Source organism: Semicossyphus pulcher, unplaced genomic scaffold (genome assembly GCF_022749685.1).
Source record: "Semicossyphus pulcher isolate SPU_LCO1_2020_fin unplaced genomic scaffold, fSemPul1.0.p SCAF_1, whole genome shotgun sequence".
Lineage (NCBI taxonomy): Eukaryota > Metazoa > Chordata > Actinopteri > Labriformes > Labridae > Semicossyphus > Semicossyphus pulcher.
The window spans coordinates 30,351,307-30,369,431 of NW_027211603.1; the positions used below are offsets into that span (position 1 = coordinate 30,351,307).

General features: G+C 42.6%; 1 protein-coding gene across 1 annotated transcript in view; it reads left to right on the forward strand.

The window, feature by feature from the left end:
• The first annotated feature begins 751 nt into the window (after positions 1–751).
• The window catches only part of adamts18 (ADAM metallopeptidase with thrombospondin type 1 motif, 18), a 65,220-nt gene continuing 47,846 nt past the window's right edge, over positions 752–18,125 (forward strand). The window contains exons 1-3 of the mRNA XM_069660085.1: positions 752–853; positions 1,131–1,215; positions 2,381–2,697. Of these exons, the coding sequence (XP_069516186.1) occupies positions 752–853; positions 1,131–1,215; positions 2,381–2,697 (504 nt within the window). The remainder of the gene's footprint in view (positions 854–1,130; positions 1,216–2,380; positions 2,698–18,125) is intronic.

Here is an 18,125-nt window from a genome sequence, read left to right on the forward strand (position 1 = left end):
CCTCTAATCTTACACGTAGTATTATAAGATGAAAACATGTTTCTTTCTTTGAAAAGTCTAAGTTTAATTATATATGCTAGATTCAGGTAGTGCAGTAAAAAATGACTTCTGAAATTTAGTAAAGTACAACTAAGTAGCATTGTATAGAAAAAGACAAACTACTCAAGTTTTCTTAATTAAAGTTCTTTGGTCCTATATTTCCCCATGAATTGTAGCCAAGTCAAATCTGATGTTTATTTCCACTTCCTTCAGCTACGGCAAATAAAAAAGTTCGAAGTCAATGTTCACTTAAAGTCATCGCAAAACTTTCAAAGTGGAGATTTCCGAGAGGCACTTGAAAGCAGCGCCAGTCTTGCTGCTGCCAGGAGGAGAATCTCTTTTATCTCCGCGTGGTAAATGATGCTGCACGCTGATTGGATGCCGGCCGCTGACTTGTGCATCCATCAGCAGGGCCGACTCTCACAGAGCCGGGCAGGGTGCTCAGTCAGCGCTCCTCCCGGTGATCCCCGACGCCGTTACCTGCCGCTCCGCCTCACACACATTAAACACACACACATGCACTCATGAGTGCGCTCTGCGTCTGTGCGCAACACCGGCTGCTGCAACCTGCAGACTTCACCTGAAGGAGCAAAGCGGGGATCAGAACCTCCAAACAATGCGTGCACTTTGCATTATGCGCTATCGCAGGTTATTAGGACTTTTGCGCTCTTTGAGGAGGTAACGGGGGAGGTGTAGCTTGCATGCCGTCACCATGGATTGCCTTTTTCTTCTGATATGGACTTTACCCATCCCGCTGGTCGGCTGCTCCTCACTCAAGCTGCTGTCCACTCTCTTATCCTGGAATATTCTCAAGGCATGTGGCACTTCATTCAAAGTCTTAAACCATGCACACACACCTTGCTAGTTTAGGTGCAAAACAAGCACACGTGTCTCTTTTCAGTATGATTTATGTCAGCAGCAAACTGCTGTGGTCATTGATTGTGGTGAAAAGTAACACAAGTGATTGTTATCCCAAATTCAACACATGTTGCAACAGAGGAACTCCATTTATCACCTCTTGGCTCCCTCTCCTGCCTGTACTGCAACCTGTTGCTACCTGTCCGTTTATGATTTTTTTTTTCTTTTTGCAGACGCTGCACATTTACTGCTCACACACCTCCCACTACGTCTCAGCCAGCTATTCTTCTTCCAGCGACAGCCACGGATTAAATCACGGTGAGTGCTTGTCTTCTGACAACTACGGAGGTTTCTTCCAGCTGGCATCTTTCCATGTTTGTAGAGGCGATGAGGATAAAATGAGATGATATGGAACTGATGGGTTCTGTTGTTGGTCTTGGATGAAACAATTAGAATGATTGAAATGTATTGCCACATGTGTACAGTTTATTTTGTAAACAAAAGTGTAAGGAAACTGCAGAAAGGGCTTTGCAGGCAGGAGCAATGAGTGCAGGGATTCCCCCCTTGGCTGCTTTGACCTGTAAAAACAAGGAAACAAGTTGAGATGTTTAAAAAGTTTGATTTACTGAGGGAAGGTGAGGGTGAACTTTTTCCCGCTTAGAAGAAAGCATCCCTACGCATTCACGTGCCTCAAAATCAGATCCATGAAAATAAAAACTGTTTTTAATTTCAGCTTTTACTATGAAGTCTCACACTGCTTTATGGAAATAGTTAGATGTTTCATTTTATTTGAACTGAACACTGTAACAGCTGCATGAAATCAGAGCGTCATAAATGTTCAACCTCTGGATTTAAAGTATTGACCCACATCTGACATGCATGGAAGTATGATGTTGGCGTTCTGGCGTCATCTGTTAAAAGTCATCTGCGATCCACATGAAGTGCTGCGCTCTGTGCAACAGCTGTGCACTGAACCTTTCACTGAACACAAGCATGTCATTTCAGTGACAGAGGCTGTGTTTCTTCTTGACAGCTCCTAAAGGAACAAGTCTAGTGTATTTTGAGCTGGAGGGCACATTTCTCGCTGCAACTGTAACCCAATTTTGAGCTCACTTGATGTAGTTTTACTTCATATAAAAATGTTTAGCTAACCAAAATTTAAAAAGGGTTAGACATGCAGCATATGTTCAGAGAGAGAGAGAGGTCTAGCTTTCCGTTAAAACCAGGATGCAAATCAAGTACCATTCGTTGTATTTTTAATCTCTTACATTTAATAATGTGTCAATCACTTCACTGAGGCGTAAAGATAAGACCTAATTACAATGTTTGCACTTATTCTTGGTAGTGTGGTGGGAAAAATTACAGGAACAGGAGATGAAGCAGTACGTTATAACACACAAAAAGGTCACATAACTGCTGCCTGGAACAGAGTATCTAATAGTCACTCTTCCACTGACTTCCTCTCCATCCCTCTTCTCCTCAGACTACGTCTTTGTGACCCCAGTGGAGGTGGACTCTGACGGAGGATACCTGAGCCACGATGTGAGCAGCGGAAGTCATCGCAGCAGGAGGTCCCTCTCCACTTCCTCTCTGCACTACCGGCTCTCCGCCTTTGGGCAGGACATGCACCTGGACCTGCACCCGTCCTCCGTGGTCGGCCCGGGGTTCACAGTGCAGACGCTCGGCTCGGATGGCATCGCCACGGTGATGGATGATGCAGGGTTTCACAACTGCCTGTATCAGGGATTTATCCGTAACCTGTCTGCCTCCTCTGCAGCCATATCGACGTGCTCCGGACTGGTAAGTGTCTTCCAGTAACCTGTTGAATCTTGTTTGTGATAAACTGTTTGTTTTAAACTCACAAAATGAACATCTCTTGGGGTTTCGTTATTTTCTGGAGATTTGAGAGGAGGTTTTGGAAATAAAGCAGAACTTGTCCTCCACCCCTTCCTCAAGCTCCGTACATTAATGCCTTCCTACCTCTAGAGACCCTGATTGTTTTGATGCATCATTGTCTGACCAATCCAGTCTTTGGAGATATAATTGGTGAACTGTGACATGACATCATTGCCCATGACTGTAAGCATCGGTTTCTGGTGCTTTGTTTGGCACTTCTATGAACACTGGGAGGAGTAGAAAGGGGATAAAGGGAGGAGAGGAGAGACATTTTACACTGCTGAAGCTACAGAACACAAAGACAGGCCATTATTTATTCTCACTGTTTATTGTATTGCCAACACACATGACAAACACATCCAATGTACTCATCTTAGTTAGACCAGATTGACTTTTTCAGTCTATTTGTCATGCGTACTTGCTTTTAAACCAACCACATAATGTGATTACTGCTGGAACACATTTGTTAGCATGGCCTGTGCATCCTCAAAACAGAAACAAAAAAGCGTTTATCCACAGTGACTTTTGAAGTAATTGTTTGTTGAGAACTGGTTGTGTTGCCTTGTGGAAAAGTTTCTTCTTCACACTTTCCATGGCATTGCCCTTGTCTATGTATCAAACATGAGTAGTGTTGATGCCACAAATGGGCTAGCTATCTTAAAAGCCGGAGGCTAGCTTACCATGCTAACCCATGCTAGATGCTGAGTACATTCACTGAGCGGATAAATAAAACAGTTTGACATGAACAGTTCCAACATGTTCCTTCACAATGCTTCCCAACCAAAACAATTGGACAATATCAGTTTGGAAACCAGAAGCTTTGACACCAAAGATCTCGTCCGTCTCCTGCAGATTCATTTAAATACAGATATGTTTATAGAGATTACTCTCAAGCTTCCCATAAACCACAGGGACTCTGTAAATACAAGATCCCCTGCTTTCAGTTGTGGTTTTTGATGGCACTGGACCTTCTGGCCCACCAGCACACACACATTCCTTGACACATCCCACACCAGCCTGGCCCAGATGGACACACTACACCTCCATAAAAGCCATACCTCCATTTATCATGCAGCCTTCATACCTCCTCTTACGTCCTCCTCCTGCGCCGGCCCTGCTCTTTTGTCCCCTGTTTGCCCTGCCTCTACATCTCCTCTTGTTTGCAGCAATTAAAGCCAGGGTGAAGTTTGAGCCGCCTCGCTGGCACTGCTAATCTTCGCATTGTCCCTTTCATTAGGCTAGCTCCCACTCACAATAAAGCACAACTGACCCGTTCTCTTAAAAGCGCTGCGAGAACACAATGTGATCGGGTCGTGATTGCATTTGAATGGGCCGGAACAACCTCTTTGATCTATTTTTTACTCCTCTCAAGCTTCTGTCCAATTTTCTTTTTTAAGTGTGACCTCAGGGCCATCGTTGGTTGGATGCTCACTCTGCCTTTTATACAGACCCATGTTTTCAGCTAAGCAACATGGTGGAAATATGAACAGTGATAAAATTCTGCTCCTTTCCCTCGTCTCGCTTTCATTTCGTCTTTGTGCATCAGTCGGTTTTGTTCGACTTCTGTGAGGACATGGAAAGAGTCGACCCCTGCTTTCCATCAAGGCCTGCACCAAGAAAATTTGGATTAAGTACAAATGAGGAAACAACCACTCAAGCCTGCTCGATGCAATGATGAGCTCGAGAAAGAGATTAAGGTGGGATTAAAAAATAAGGCTAAAGAGGAGGAAGCCAGAAAAAAAAGACAAGAAGACAGGGAAATCCAGGAAAACACAAGACAGGGATAAGCAAAGGGGGTGAAATAATGAATGAGAAGTGAAGCGCAGAGATAGACACAGTGTTGTGTAAGAGTAATGTGGATTCATTGTCTGGGCTGGAAGCTCCCAGGGAGGCTGCGTGGTCTCTTTATAGAGAGTTGGAGAGATGGACTCTGTTTATGTCAAAGGGCTTTGGAGGAGAAATGGGGTGAGAACGAAAAAAGGAGGAGGAGAATTGAAGAAAAAGACCTTCCTCGTACTTCATGTCATTGTCTCCTTTCAACAGATTGCTGGAGAGAGGAGAAAAGGGAAAAGAAAGTGTCTGAAATAGGGGAGTTTGGACTTGAAGCTGCTTGTTAACAGCAGCAGAGGTGTCAGCAGCAGCTTCGGGGCCAAACAGAGACACGGTCTGTTTTAACAGTTCACCCAGGCCTAGCAGATGGGAGTGGGATTCAGCTGTTTAAGTGAAGACCAGGGCGAGACGGTATTAAGAGCAGGGCCGGATGGATGGATGGCTGGCAGAGAGGGATTTTCTACTGTAAATCCCCATTAATTAAACATGCTGTTATGTGATGGTTTTTAATTACTCCCTGCGTGTTTGTATGAAGCTCTCCGCTCATGTTCCTGCGTGAAATGAAGCTGTCTGTGTCTCTTTTGCATGAGATGAAAGGTTTTCTTCTCAGATGAAATGCTCTCTGATTTGTAAGAGGAGTGAGGGGGGAGGGGCTTCTCTTTTTCTTCTTTTGAGGGGTTTCTCTTCTGAGGTCGCTGTGCTGCTTGACCCCAATCCTCTCTGCTTGTGTGTGAGTGGATGGGTGGCGTGGTCGGGCGGGGGCATGTAGGAAACCTGGACTCTCACAGGTTCTTACGGCGCAGTGCAAGTTCAGAGCTGCTCGCCACTCGTGTGAATGCAGAGCAGAGAGGTGATTTACTGCTCTCCTCTGTCCCCCCAGCCCCTTCCCAGGGTAGGATTCCTCTCTCTGGGGTGTCGAGGGCAGACCTGAGACCTGCACTGCCAGGCCTGTGCTGGTGCCTGTGAGAAAAATAGTCACACTATATATCTTGGGAATGTAATCAGAAACTTGAGCCTGTTTTGGCAGCTCGTAAAAGAATGAATGACGAAAGGTGCGGTCAAACAAGCACATAATTAAAATACTGAAAAAAGTATTTGATCTGAAGAATATTGATAATGTGATTGATAAATTGATAACCTTAACCCTAACCCTGTTTTGATAAATTGAATATTCAATTTCTGTACGTCTGACAGTCTTAAATCAGATCCTACAATGTTCAAATCACTGTGAAGTAAAGAAGATACAGTTTCTCAGATAGGACTTAGATAATTAAGGGCCTGTGTCCACTATTGTGTTTATTGCACTGGCAGTGCCTATTTTCTCTACTGAACTAATGCAGCTCAGCGTTTTCAGTGTCTTCCAGGTGAAGAGCTGCTGCTGATGCCAGGACACGATTCATTTACATAGTTGTTACATTTCCGGTGTAATATTAAGGACAGAGCCATTTATAACAGATTTACCAAGGGAAGCAGAAGTGCCACAACTTTCGTAACGTAGCAACAGTAAGTGCTGATGAGAAGCGCTCTGAAATTGAGGCTGTGGGTGCTGCAAGCACAAAAAATGCCAAAAGTGGAAACAGGCCCTAACGATGAATCTTTATATTGATAAACCTCTTAATTAATTGGCTAACTATTTCATAAACTGAATAAGAATTTTTATACTTAAGGGAGTTTACTTAAGATGTAACAATGTGATAAATCTGCCTAGCACCAACTTTGCTCGCTTAAAGCTCCCCTCCATTGAAAATCACTTTTTAACCTTGTAAACATCTCCATGTGGTGTTTCTCATGTAATCTCCATGGCTGGGCCTGTCTGCTTTTAAACTGCAGTGTACCAAGGACAGGCTGAACAACACGTTTTCAGATTGGTAGGTTTGAGACGTCACAAACCTAAGGAGCCAATCCCGTTAATGGACTAGGTGACGATTTGCATATCGTTATGTGTAACCTATGGCAACCACTTCAGCGATGTGTGAGCCAGCTGTAACCGTCATCGTAATTTCTGCACACTCACTACTGACTACTAACGTTAACGTTAACGTTAAAACTACCACTAATTACTACATTTCAAGCTAGCTGCCACTAAACAATGGTGGTTGGGAATTTGCATAGTGGGCGGGGACTATGCAGATTTTGGAATTTCTAATGAGGGAGAAGGAGGAGACGCCTTGGGAGGATTTTTATCATTTTTTTCGTCATTAAACATATTTTGCAGAAAAAACATACACAACAGACACAATTTATTATTTCAAGCAGCAACATTTTATGTGTCTTAAAACATGACTTGAGCTGGTCTTTAAAAGTGATCTACTTTTCATCTGTTTCATGATTAATGATGTGAGAGTTTGAGTTATATCTACTACCATTACTTTACAAAGATCATGCTTAAGTTAAATGTTCATATAGACGTGTTGTGTATCACTTGGTGGGATTTGAGAAATGCACTTGCTGCAACATATTTGAAGTATCCCAGGATGACAGCTTTAAATGTCACCTAAGGTCGTGACCCATGACTCGACAGTCTTAATTTCTGGAACATTCTGTGTCTGATGCTCCCCGCCGCAGGCTGGCTGTGTCAGGTTGTGTCCGAGCCGACCATGGCCTTTACTGTGACCTTTCCCAAGCCCCTGCAGGCCAGGTCAGAGACAGGCTAGGCTCTGTGGCAACTGAGATCAGAGGTTCAGAGTGACCAACAGATGCAATTAAAGGGATCAGTTTTCCTCTTCCTGAAGGTCTATCCAAGTCATACGTAGATGCACCAAAAGCACGGCCCCTCAGTGACATGTCAGTGCATGGTGCCTGGCTGTGAGTAAATGATAGAGATAAAGTGTAGATGAAAAGGGAACTAGAAGAACTAGATTAATGGCTAATTGTCTGTTCTCTCTTTGAAACAGCAAGTTTACTTCAGGTCACCACCTCACCCGATATATATATCCCCTCCACTAATGGCACAGAGGCATTAATTCAATCATTAATTTTATTGTAGATACATTGGTTCATTGTCAGTGTAACAAATAATAAAATACCACACACAAGGACAACAACACAGACGTAATCACATTTTGTACCTTATGTCACTGTGGGCACACTTTGAGCCATTATGATTACATATTCAATCAATAAATCAACACATTAATATGTGTGAACATTACTAGTCACAAACATGACTTACACGTTGGGCCAGCAAGTGTACCATTAAAAGTCTGTATAGAGTAGAGGGGGCAGTGCAGTGGGCACTAAAAAGGCCTTCTTTGATAAATAGCTATACACATTTGTGTGCCACAAATTGTCTTGTGTATTCTGTCTGTACATCTATCCTGATGATTACACCATAAAATCACTCTTTTGACCACATTCAGTGCTTTCTCTGCCATCAAGACTGAAAGAAATTCTTTTGAAACACCTGCGCTCGTTAATGTCACGTGTTCCTCACTGACCAATCAAAATCAAGAAGGGGTGGGACTTATGATATCAACTTTATCATCAACAATGGCGGAGGAGAAGCTAATCCTTTCTTTTTTGAGGGTACAATTTCCAGGTGTAGAGCTGCTGCTGATGCCAGGACACGATTCCTTTCCATAGTTTTTATGTTTTCGGTGTAATATTAAGCATAGAGCAATGTCAAACAGACTTACCAAGGGAAGCAGAAGTGCCGCCAGACAACCTTCGTAACCTAGCAACAGTAAGTGCCAATGAGAAGCGCTCTGAAATTGAGGCTGTGGGCGCCGCAAGCGCAAAAAACGCCAGAAGTGGAAACAGGCCCTAACGATGAATCTTTGTCTTGATAAATGTATCAATTAATTGGCTAACTATTTCATAAACTGAATAAGAATTTTTATACTTAAGGGAGTTTACTTAAGCTGTAACAATGTGTTATATCTGCCTAGCACTATTGTAGACACATTGGTTTATTGTCAGTGTAACAAATAGTAAAATACCACACACAAGGACAACAGCACAGAATTAATCACATTTTGTACCTTATGTCACTGTGGGCTCACTTTGAGCCATTATGATTACATATTCAATCAATAAATCAACACATTAATATTTGTGAACATTACTAGTCACAAACATGACAGCACATTCAGTGCTTTGTCTGCCACCAAGAAAGAAATTCTACTACATACTTGTGATCCTCTTTGGTTTTAGCAATCATGAAAACGCTCTTTTTAGACTTACATGAAAATTATATTGCTCACCATAACTTGCAGCAGACTCTGAGATGAAGAAGTAGATGCTGTAAGCACTATAACCAGAGTAAACAAAGAAGTTATCAGTAACATTAAATTATTAACAGGGCTATTCCCCATCATACATCAATCCTGACATTCTTTCAGATTTTAGAAAGACGGTCCATGTAGAGAGATTGAAGACAAGAGGTCAAAATATTGCACCTTGCTGGACTACATTAGTCACTTTAACAAATCATTGCACTTTTCTGACATAGTTGAAGTTTCAGGTGAGATAAGTGGAAGCTGCAATTCACATTACAGATGATGTGTTGAGTGTGATTTTCAGATCATTTCAGATAAGAGATAAGATTCGTCCAATCTGTCTGATACAGTCTGATTTGACTTATTCCAAGACAATGATTGATTGATCAGATTGTATTTCAAACTTAACAGTTCATTTGACTGTCCTCTATGGACGAAACAAAGGAAGATCTGTAACTACTGCAGATTTCAGACTTTCTGGTTAAATTTAAGTTGTGGAATTCAAGCACGTCTAGTCGACCAGCTGGTTGAACTGCGTCTTCTGTTGTGCTCTGTGTCACTGTGTCCTTTTGGTTTACATTTCTATAGCAACATGAAGTTAATCTTCGTGAGCTAGTCTAATATTGCAAACTCTTAGCAAACATTACAAACTAAACACACATGTATGCAGTATATGGTTTGGTTTCGGATAAGCTCCAGAGGCTTCTTGGATGCTTGTTTTTTGTTGGCCTTATGACCCATCAACACCCCCCAGGAATCACAGTTTATGGCTTAAATGTGTTTGCACACCCACGTGTGAGAGAAAAAACACTAGAGAAAGTGTCAATACACACCTCCTCCTCTGTTCTCTCCTTCATCTTTTCAGGCTGCTCAGATCAAACCTGTCTGACGGCCGTCGTTGACACGGTGCCGCGTGTTGTGGCAACCATCAGCGACTGTTGTAAGAGCGGAGCTCGACCTACGACCTATCTGTCTCTCACAGGCACGAGGCTCCCTGTGGTGTGAAGAAGGAGTTTGCTCTTTTCCCGGGCCTTGTTTTTGATGCTGGATGTACTGTAGCCTCTGGAGGGCTTTGAAGTTGTTGAACAAATCACAGATGAATATATGAAAGGGTGAGCTCCATGAGTTGTTGGGAAAATGTAAACCAACGTTTAAAAAACCCAAAGACTCCTCGTTAACTGTCATAAATGACAAAAGAAGAAAATTATTACATTTTGAAAGCGAGAACAAGCAAGTGTTTGATGTTTTTTATGAAAAATGATTGAAATGGTTGTATCGAATTGATTAACCAAATGATTAATTGATTAATCGTTGCAGCTTTAATTCAAATATCTGAGAAATTACTTGTAAACTACACCTGGACAATTAAAGTATCGGGCCAAAAAGGTGTCATTTTAAACCCTGACTTGCTCAGTGTGAGTATTTACCATGTGTAGATGTTGTAATCCCATTAGACTCCTCATGGAGCTGATTCACTATATAGTCACTCATCTGTAGGGCTTGGAATTGAGGTAACATATGATGTGTGTGTGTGTGTGTGTGTGTCAGTGTGCTGTAAAACTCTGCAGAGTTAAAATGACACTTGAATGACCGATTTCCAGCCAGCACTCGGGCCATTTGTACCTGTCTGTTTTCTATAAAGGGCAACAAATTGGAACGTCTCCCCACTACAATGTGCCTCTCCGGCTCTGCCATAACTCAGCGCCTGGCCTGGGCCACAGAGGAGCTCGGAGCCTGGCGCTACAAGAGCAGAGTGGCCCGGAGCCGTTCCCTGGTGGTCTGCACGCTGACAGTGATGTAGTGCCCACTGTTAGATGCCAGCAGGAGAGGGGGTCAGGCTCTCAGCATGGGTGTGGGATGTTCTGTGTGTGAAAGGGAGAGAAAAAACAGAAAGTCTGAGCACACATGTGTGTATGCGTGTGTGTGCTTGTACGTCCTTTCTGGTCTGTGCAAGGTCTTTCTCACACAAGACTAATGGCTGGTGTTGAAGTCTTCAAGTAGATGCTGCAACTTCTACAAACACAGCCCATACATCAAATGTGGCCTACTGTTGTCACCACAGCACAGCACTGCATTCAGTGGTGCTTGGGTCAAACAGCCCAGACTTACAGCAAACCTTGTACTGTCAGGTCTATAAGGAGTAACAAGCTTTTTTTGATTTGACTTTTTGTCTTGTTAGCCAAGTCTTTGTTGGATGGATAAAAGTTATGTTAAATTTTGTGTTTCAAATATACAACAACAATGCTGTGCAGTGTTAAAGACCAAGTTATCGGATGGTGTAGCCTATAATCGACCTTTGTGCCCCAACCTTCAGCAACCTATCCAACACTTGAATTGTGGGTAAAGTTAATCAAAATCCCATCCAGTTATTTGGCGCCATCTTGGTTGTTAACTAAAATGCATGAACAGTGCTCCTCAATAATCATATCAAACCTGCCCTCAATTATTTGTAATTGGCCCAACCTACACTATGGAAGTCTGTCCAAACAGGATGGGGACCAGACCTTTCTACAAGAGCAATCAAAGAATCAGAATCTGGGTTTATTGCCAAGTAGGTTTACTCATACAGGGAATTTGTTTTGGTGATTTCGGTGCAGAACAATTAACACGGAACTAGAATAAAAATAAGTAAAAGACTTATAAATATAAGACTAAAAACAAAACGACGCACACCAACACATCGAGGCAGCCATCCGCTGCACCATCTTGGATCGCCATCTTGGTGGGTTAAATGGTCCGAGAGGTAATAAATAAATCGGACTGTTGGTTGAAGACACTTTTAGAACTAGAGGAGTAGTTACTGCTGTCACTGAAAGTTTTGGTTCCAAAGTCAATAATGAGTTAATTAGTCGGGTGTGTGCAGAACATTGTTATTGCACTTACTGTCTACATAAGCTACCTTCTCTACTTTAATCTCTCATTTCTGTTGTTGCTTATGAGGCCAGTGTTGTTTGTTTGTGTTGTTGTCTCAGTGTCTGAGTGCCTGAGTGAAGTCACATGAACAGGATGGATGCCAATATAGTTGGACACAAGGTCTTTCAGGACAAGGTCGGACAAAGTCTTGCATACATTTCCACACAGGTTGTTGTGGCAAGCCGCCATTGCATAGTAAAGCTTTGTATTAGCTTACTTTAATATAGCATTTTGTACTCTTGGAACACAGAAGGAAGCACCTTTGAATATAACCCAGATTAAAGAATACAGAAATAATTGTGAATGCCTCCATCACAGGAAGCTCATCTGGCATTAGCAGGGGCTGATGCACATGCCCAGTTGCTTATTTAAGAGTTTGAACAACCATATTTTGTTTGCTAATTATGTTTATCAAAAGCATATTTCAATAACGTTGTATTTAGCAGATTCATGTAAATTTTTATTGTAGAAAAGAAGAAGCTAAAAATAATATACATGTACCGCAAGGGATAAGGTGTACATACACATACACATTCAGATATATACAGACACATATAGGTCCACACACACATGCACAAACATACTTGTTCAAGACTGACCTGAACCCACCAACTGAACAAGTTTTGCTTCACTGGAGACTTCGTGGTTATCACTATTTTATACCAAAGGTGAGCGATTTCAGACCTGTGTTGACCTGGGAGCCAGGTTGGATAACACATGTTGACTCACCAACACTCAACATGGGTCCCTGCTGTGGTCTGAATCAGTTAGAAACACTGGTTTTACGTCAGGGGTTGTTTAATTATTATGTTTTATTTTTTGTCTTTGTACCATTTTATCCTCACTGGATATGATGACCTACTGTAGAAGCACTGTTGATCTTTTTCCAACTTCCTTTACAACCTTTGGTTCATTCAGCTCCTCTGGGTGTGAGGGTGTGACACCAGATATGCAGAGATAGCCAACTTCCCATCTCTGTGACCTCCACCTTTCCAGCCCCAGGTGCTGTGAAAGTTACCATTACACAAATAAAAGCATTATTATGTGCTTTTTATGCAGAATGACTCACTTTGCTTTCAACTCATTTGCATCACAACAGAGCTGCATTTCTAAGTCAGTAAAAGTGTTATGGCTGCACTGTAACCCAGTTAGAGAGCACTTAACAGCACTTTGATGGAGGACATTTCCATTTGTATGGGCTGGTGTGGGAGTAGTCCTCCTCTCCCCTGCTGTGTCCACGCAGGATAACGAGTGGGGCCGTGCCCACAGGCTCCCAATGACAAAAGACTCATCAGGTTCTGTCTCTTCTGCGTGCCCACCTCTGCTGTGTTCCCCAGACGGGCTCAAAGGGTGTCACTAGGTTGTTCAAAGACAATTAGTGAGCCCAAACAAGGACAGCAGGCCCCCGGGCTATTGTCACGTTGTGATCCTAATCAGTTGTACATGAAGAGGGATATCTTGACTTAATGTCACTAACGGCCCGTCTGCAGCTCACCAATCCTGCTGCACCTCCATGATCCCTGCTCTGTGCGATGAAATACAGTCATTTGAAGCTTAAAGAAGGAGAGCTGATGTCATGCCCTGTCATTGCTGCTTGGCTCTTTCCTACCGTGCCATCGTCTTCTCATCCAAGATCCAAAATAACCATCTCCTCTCTACCCCGTTTTAAAGACACATAATTCTCTTAAGGAAACTGTAATTACTCAGATTGTGATTCTATTGAATAAGTTGAAGCCCGAGGGGCCTCTCTTCTCTGCTCCTGTATGATTTTCCCCCTCACCACACACTGCGTTCACGTGACTCTCGGCTGAGCTGGAGTGCAGATGTGCTTTAGAGTTTGGTAATCACCGGCTTGGGGCTTCTCGCCGCTCGGCACTGGTCTTTAACAGCATGTAAGCACTTACTCATTTGCCTTATAATATCATGGTAGGAAACCTTAAAAGAGCCTGCAGTTTATACACAGACAAGCTAAAGATGCCGTCTCCCCTGACATAAAGTGCTCAGCTGCCAAAAGGGAAAAGAAAAATGGAGGAAAGGGAAAGAGAATTTTTTTTAACCCTTCTTCTTCCTATGTAAAAAATAATGCCACACAGCTGACCTGGTTCAGCCTGTAATCTGACTGTGTGAATCTGTGTGTGAGAGGGTCAGGGAAATGTGTGAGTCTGCATGTAAACGTGGGAGGAAAGAAAAGCGGTGTTTAGCAGAGAGTGTTCATCCCTTTAATCTGGCCCAGTCTTAACAAGTGTTAATGTGTGGAGATAACTAGAGGCCTACTGTGCAGCTGGCCGTCTGTGGTGTCTGCAGACTCTGTGAAACCCTATACAGCTCATCTTCCTGTTTCATCTTACATCAATATAACACATATACCTGCACCTGAGTACTGTGTTTTATTGACTTATTATTATAACCTGCAAAACACTTACTGGTATTCTTTTTAAAACAAATCACCAACTATCAATCTTTGCTGCAAAAATAATTACTATAATAATAATTAATATTTCTGACATATTTATTTGACTGTCCCTGTTTCTTCTGAATAACAAATCCGATTTTGCAGATATTGACGACTCAAAGACATTACATGACATTGTTTCATATACTGTGTGATAAGGAGCAGTTATCGGGATATCTGCTTCATTTCATTGCAGAACGGGAGAGCTCTGCTGAGTTGTCTTCTTCTTTGGGATATAAATCGTTGTTTGCAGGAAGCAGAAAGACTGCGGTGCTTTGCTGGATGCAAATATCTCAAAAGCAGCAGATTATTGAGCCTTTATGTTTTTCACTATAATCTCCACTGGCACTACAAGAGAACAAAAAAAAAACAAGCTGACTAATAAGAATTCTTGCTCTCCCGACAAGATAACATCATAGCCATTTGATGTGCAATCTCGGAACCCATTGGCTATTGTCTGAGACGATAAAGCCTCTGGGGACAGCGGTGAACATGTGGGGTGTGTAGCCGGCGGTTAGCGATTAACGACTTTCAGTCAAGACTTCCTTTTCTGCGTGCTGCATTGTTTACAGTCCAGTTAGCAACTTGAGAAAGTAAAGCAAATTTCTCCTGTCCAGATATGTCAGCAAAATAATCGTTGTCATTTCATGGTGCTCCCCCGGAGGAGCGCCTGTTCATCTGTTTCTTGTGAGTCTCAGTTTCACTGTAAATAGTAAGTTACACAGAGTCTGCACTCTGATTGACTTAAATGGGTCTTAAGTTTTTTTTCATGATGCAGATTAGTAAAAGGTAAAAATGAAGCTTTGTCAGATCTGTCCTCAAGAGGAGAAGAAAACTACTTTCTCTCTTGATGAACGGAGGTCGGATCGATCATTTCTGATGCATTTGAGGAAGTCGGGAAATCTAAATGCTGAACAGCTTTTGTGACACCACGCCAAGCCGACTTGTCTCAAGTTGAATTTTAGATCTAGAATACATTGTTAGCTGTTAGCATGCAGATGTCTGTTTATAGAGATTAATAAGAAGCTAAGTGACCGTCAGATAGCCGCTGATGGGAGCCGGGATGTCATTACGGTGGATTATCTTTTGCTCTCCACACTGTTTTTCCTGCATACGCCACAGCCTGCTGATACGTGGCTGGTCAATATCACTTGGACTATAAGTGTACTACAAACGCAAACACTTGCCATCCATGAAATCCACATCCCTGCCAACAGATTCTACATTTCTATATAGAATCTACAGATTACTGGATGTGTAGCTACAGTTTTGAGGAGGTGGCTGCGTGCATAGCCCCGTAGTGCAGAGCTGCAAAGCAGCCTTTAAGGCACACTAAGAGGGATGAAATGTGGTGTTGATCCCATTGATGGAGTTCTGTTTGCAGTCATGTTTTACCTCACTGGGTTTGAAAAGGTCATAAGAAGTATGTTCTCTGTATGGTATCCACTGAAACTAACAATACATGCTGACAAATGAAAATTCTGAACACACACAAGTAGACACAGAGCACTATTATTACTGCACATGGACTAAATTTCCTGTCATCATCACAGACTCTTCCATCTGCTCGCAGCTGAGCAAGAGAGTAGAGAGCCGGCAGATGTAGTGACACAACAGAAGAGAGAGAGGTGTAATAAATGGAAGTTGTAAGTTAAAGAAGTAACTGTTGGACAGCCTTTTGGTTCCTAAAGTAAAGCCAATGGCCAAGTGCCTTAAACCTTTAATCCTGTAAAAGGTGGAAGCTAAGGGAAGAAAACATATGAAACTTTGTTCCTGTGTTGAGGGACAGTTTCCCTGATATTGTGTGACGGAAGAAGCTGTCAGAAAATAAAAAATGTAAGATTGTTTGATCTTGAGGAAGAAGAATATTTAATGAGGTGCATGTCAGGTCTGTAGTAAATCCCAGACACAAAGAAAGATGAAACGATGGGGAAATGAGCGGCGACAGCAGTGTGCGCTGATGTGAGACACCTCCTTTGACCTCTTCAAACTCTGTTTTGAATGTCAGTCTATTTTGGGAGGCTGCAGTCACTTCTGCAAACGACCTCTTGTCTTAATTCAAAGCCTTTGATTTGACACATTTTATTCATGGGCCTCAGGGAATATTTCTCCGCTTGCAGGTTGAGGCGTACCGTGCGATGTTGTGGAAGCAGATGACTGTGGAGTATCTGAAGGTTGTTTTGGCAGGTATTGATGTGCTGGGGTTCAAACCATTGACACTGCAGAACAGAACTCTTAACCACCGGACCATGTGGACCTTACATGTAGGAACAATAATGAAATTTGACAGTTAACTTCCTGTAGAACCTGCCATAAACCGTGAAAGATTGATGGAAGGAGGAGATGATTTATGGACGCAGGAAAGCTGTGCTGGCAGCTGTATGGATGGATGGAAGGATGGATGGATGGGTGGATGTCAGAGGGATGGTTAGAGGGTTGGGCTGGCCTGATGATGGCTGCCTGCCATGTACCGAGGCACTGTTTTGACAACAAGAGCCCCGCCATGGCTTCCCTTTTGTCCTGCCTCTGTTTATTTTGCCACCTGCTCGTCTGGGGGGAACAGGGTCAGCTCAACACTCACACACACTAAACACACACACACACACACACACACACACACACACACACACACACACACACACACACACACACACACACACACACACACACACACACTCAGTAGACTGCTGGAAGTAGGTAACATACATACACAGTCACACAAACACACAAACACACAGGAAGGTCAGAGGTCATTGGGTCAATGAGTGTATATGTGTATTTAAAAACATCATGTGTGTGTGCTCTTAGGGATGTATAAGTATGTTTGAGTGTGTGTGTTAGTGTGCGTTTGATGGGCTGAATTAGGAGGAACTCTGTGGTCAGATGGAATGTTTGAGGTTCAGCAGCTCAGTCTGTCAGTTCAGGGGGCGTCTGAGGACACTCGACCACATCACACATCCAAAACACGGAGCTGGTCCGCTGCGAGGACAGACAGAAAGACAGAAAGCATACAAATCGAGCAGCTGTGAAGTGAAATTGCATTTCAAAGTGGCTATTAAAACATGTAGTAACATTCATTTAGCTACATATGGATGCCTAATGAATGAAACATTAGTTGACAAGTTGCCCAAACCAATCATCTTCCCTGTTTGACTTCTTTGTCGGTTATAATAATCAAAACCTACCCTCATCTAACCCTCATTAACCTAAAAATATAATTTAATATTGATAAGGAGTACACACAAAACTTCATTTTGAAAAGCTGCACTTCAGATGTTGTCAACAAATAGTGCTGCTCCCAGTCTGCTTTGAGTAAATTATGCTTTGAAGCAAAACCAAAGTTCGATGTCTCATATTACTCTGATTAAGATTCTTTCCATATCAATTAAAAACAAAGCTCAGCTGTCCATTATCATTTTCATCATGCTGTTCTGTCCTTAAATTGAATACAGCATATCCTCCCCTCAACAGCTGTTTGGCCGCTGTGCACATCTGCCTAATGTTAGGACAGAGTCTGGAGGTGAGTGTAGGCGGGGCTGATCCGGGTGCGTTTGGAGGTGAACCGTGGGTGAACCCTCTGGTTACAGTCGGAAGGATTGTCGGCTTCAGTCAACAGCTGCTTCAGCTACACTGCTGCCCTGTCGGGTCCAGCTACTGGAGGCTGGATAGCTGTGTGCTTGTAGGAGTGGGTGGATGATGTTTCATATATGTAGGCTGTTATGTCATTATGGTAGCTTTCTTCCTGTGCATTGACTAGACATGTTTCTTTCTTGGAAACAGTAACTGAAGAAAAATATATAGACACACAGTTCTTAAATACAATAATTAAATTGAACGTTTAAGTTCATATGTTTAAAGGGTCTGACAGATACAGTATATCCATCAGCCTATATTATCACCCCAATATGGGCCTATCACAG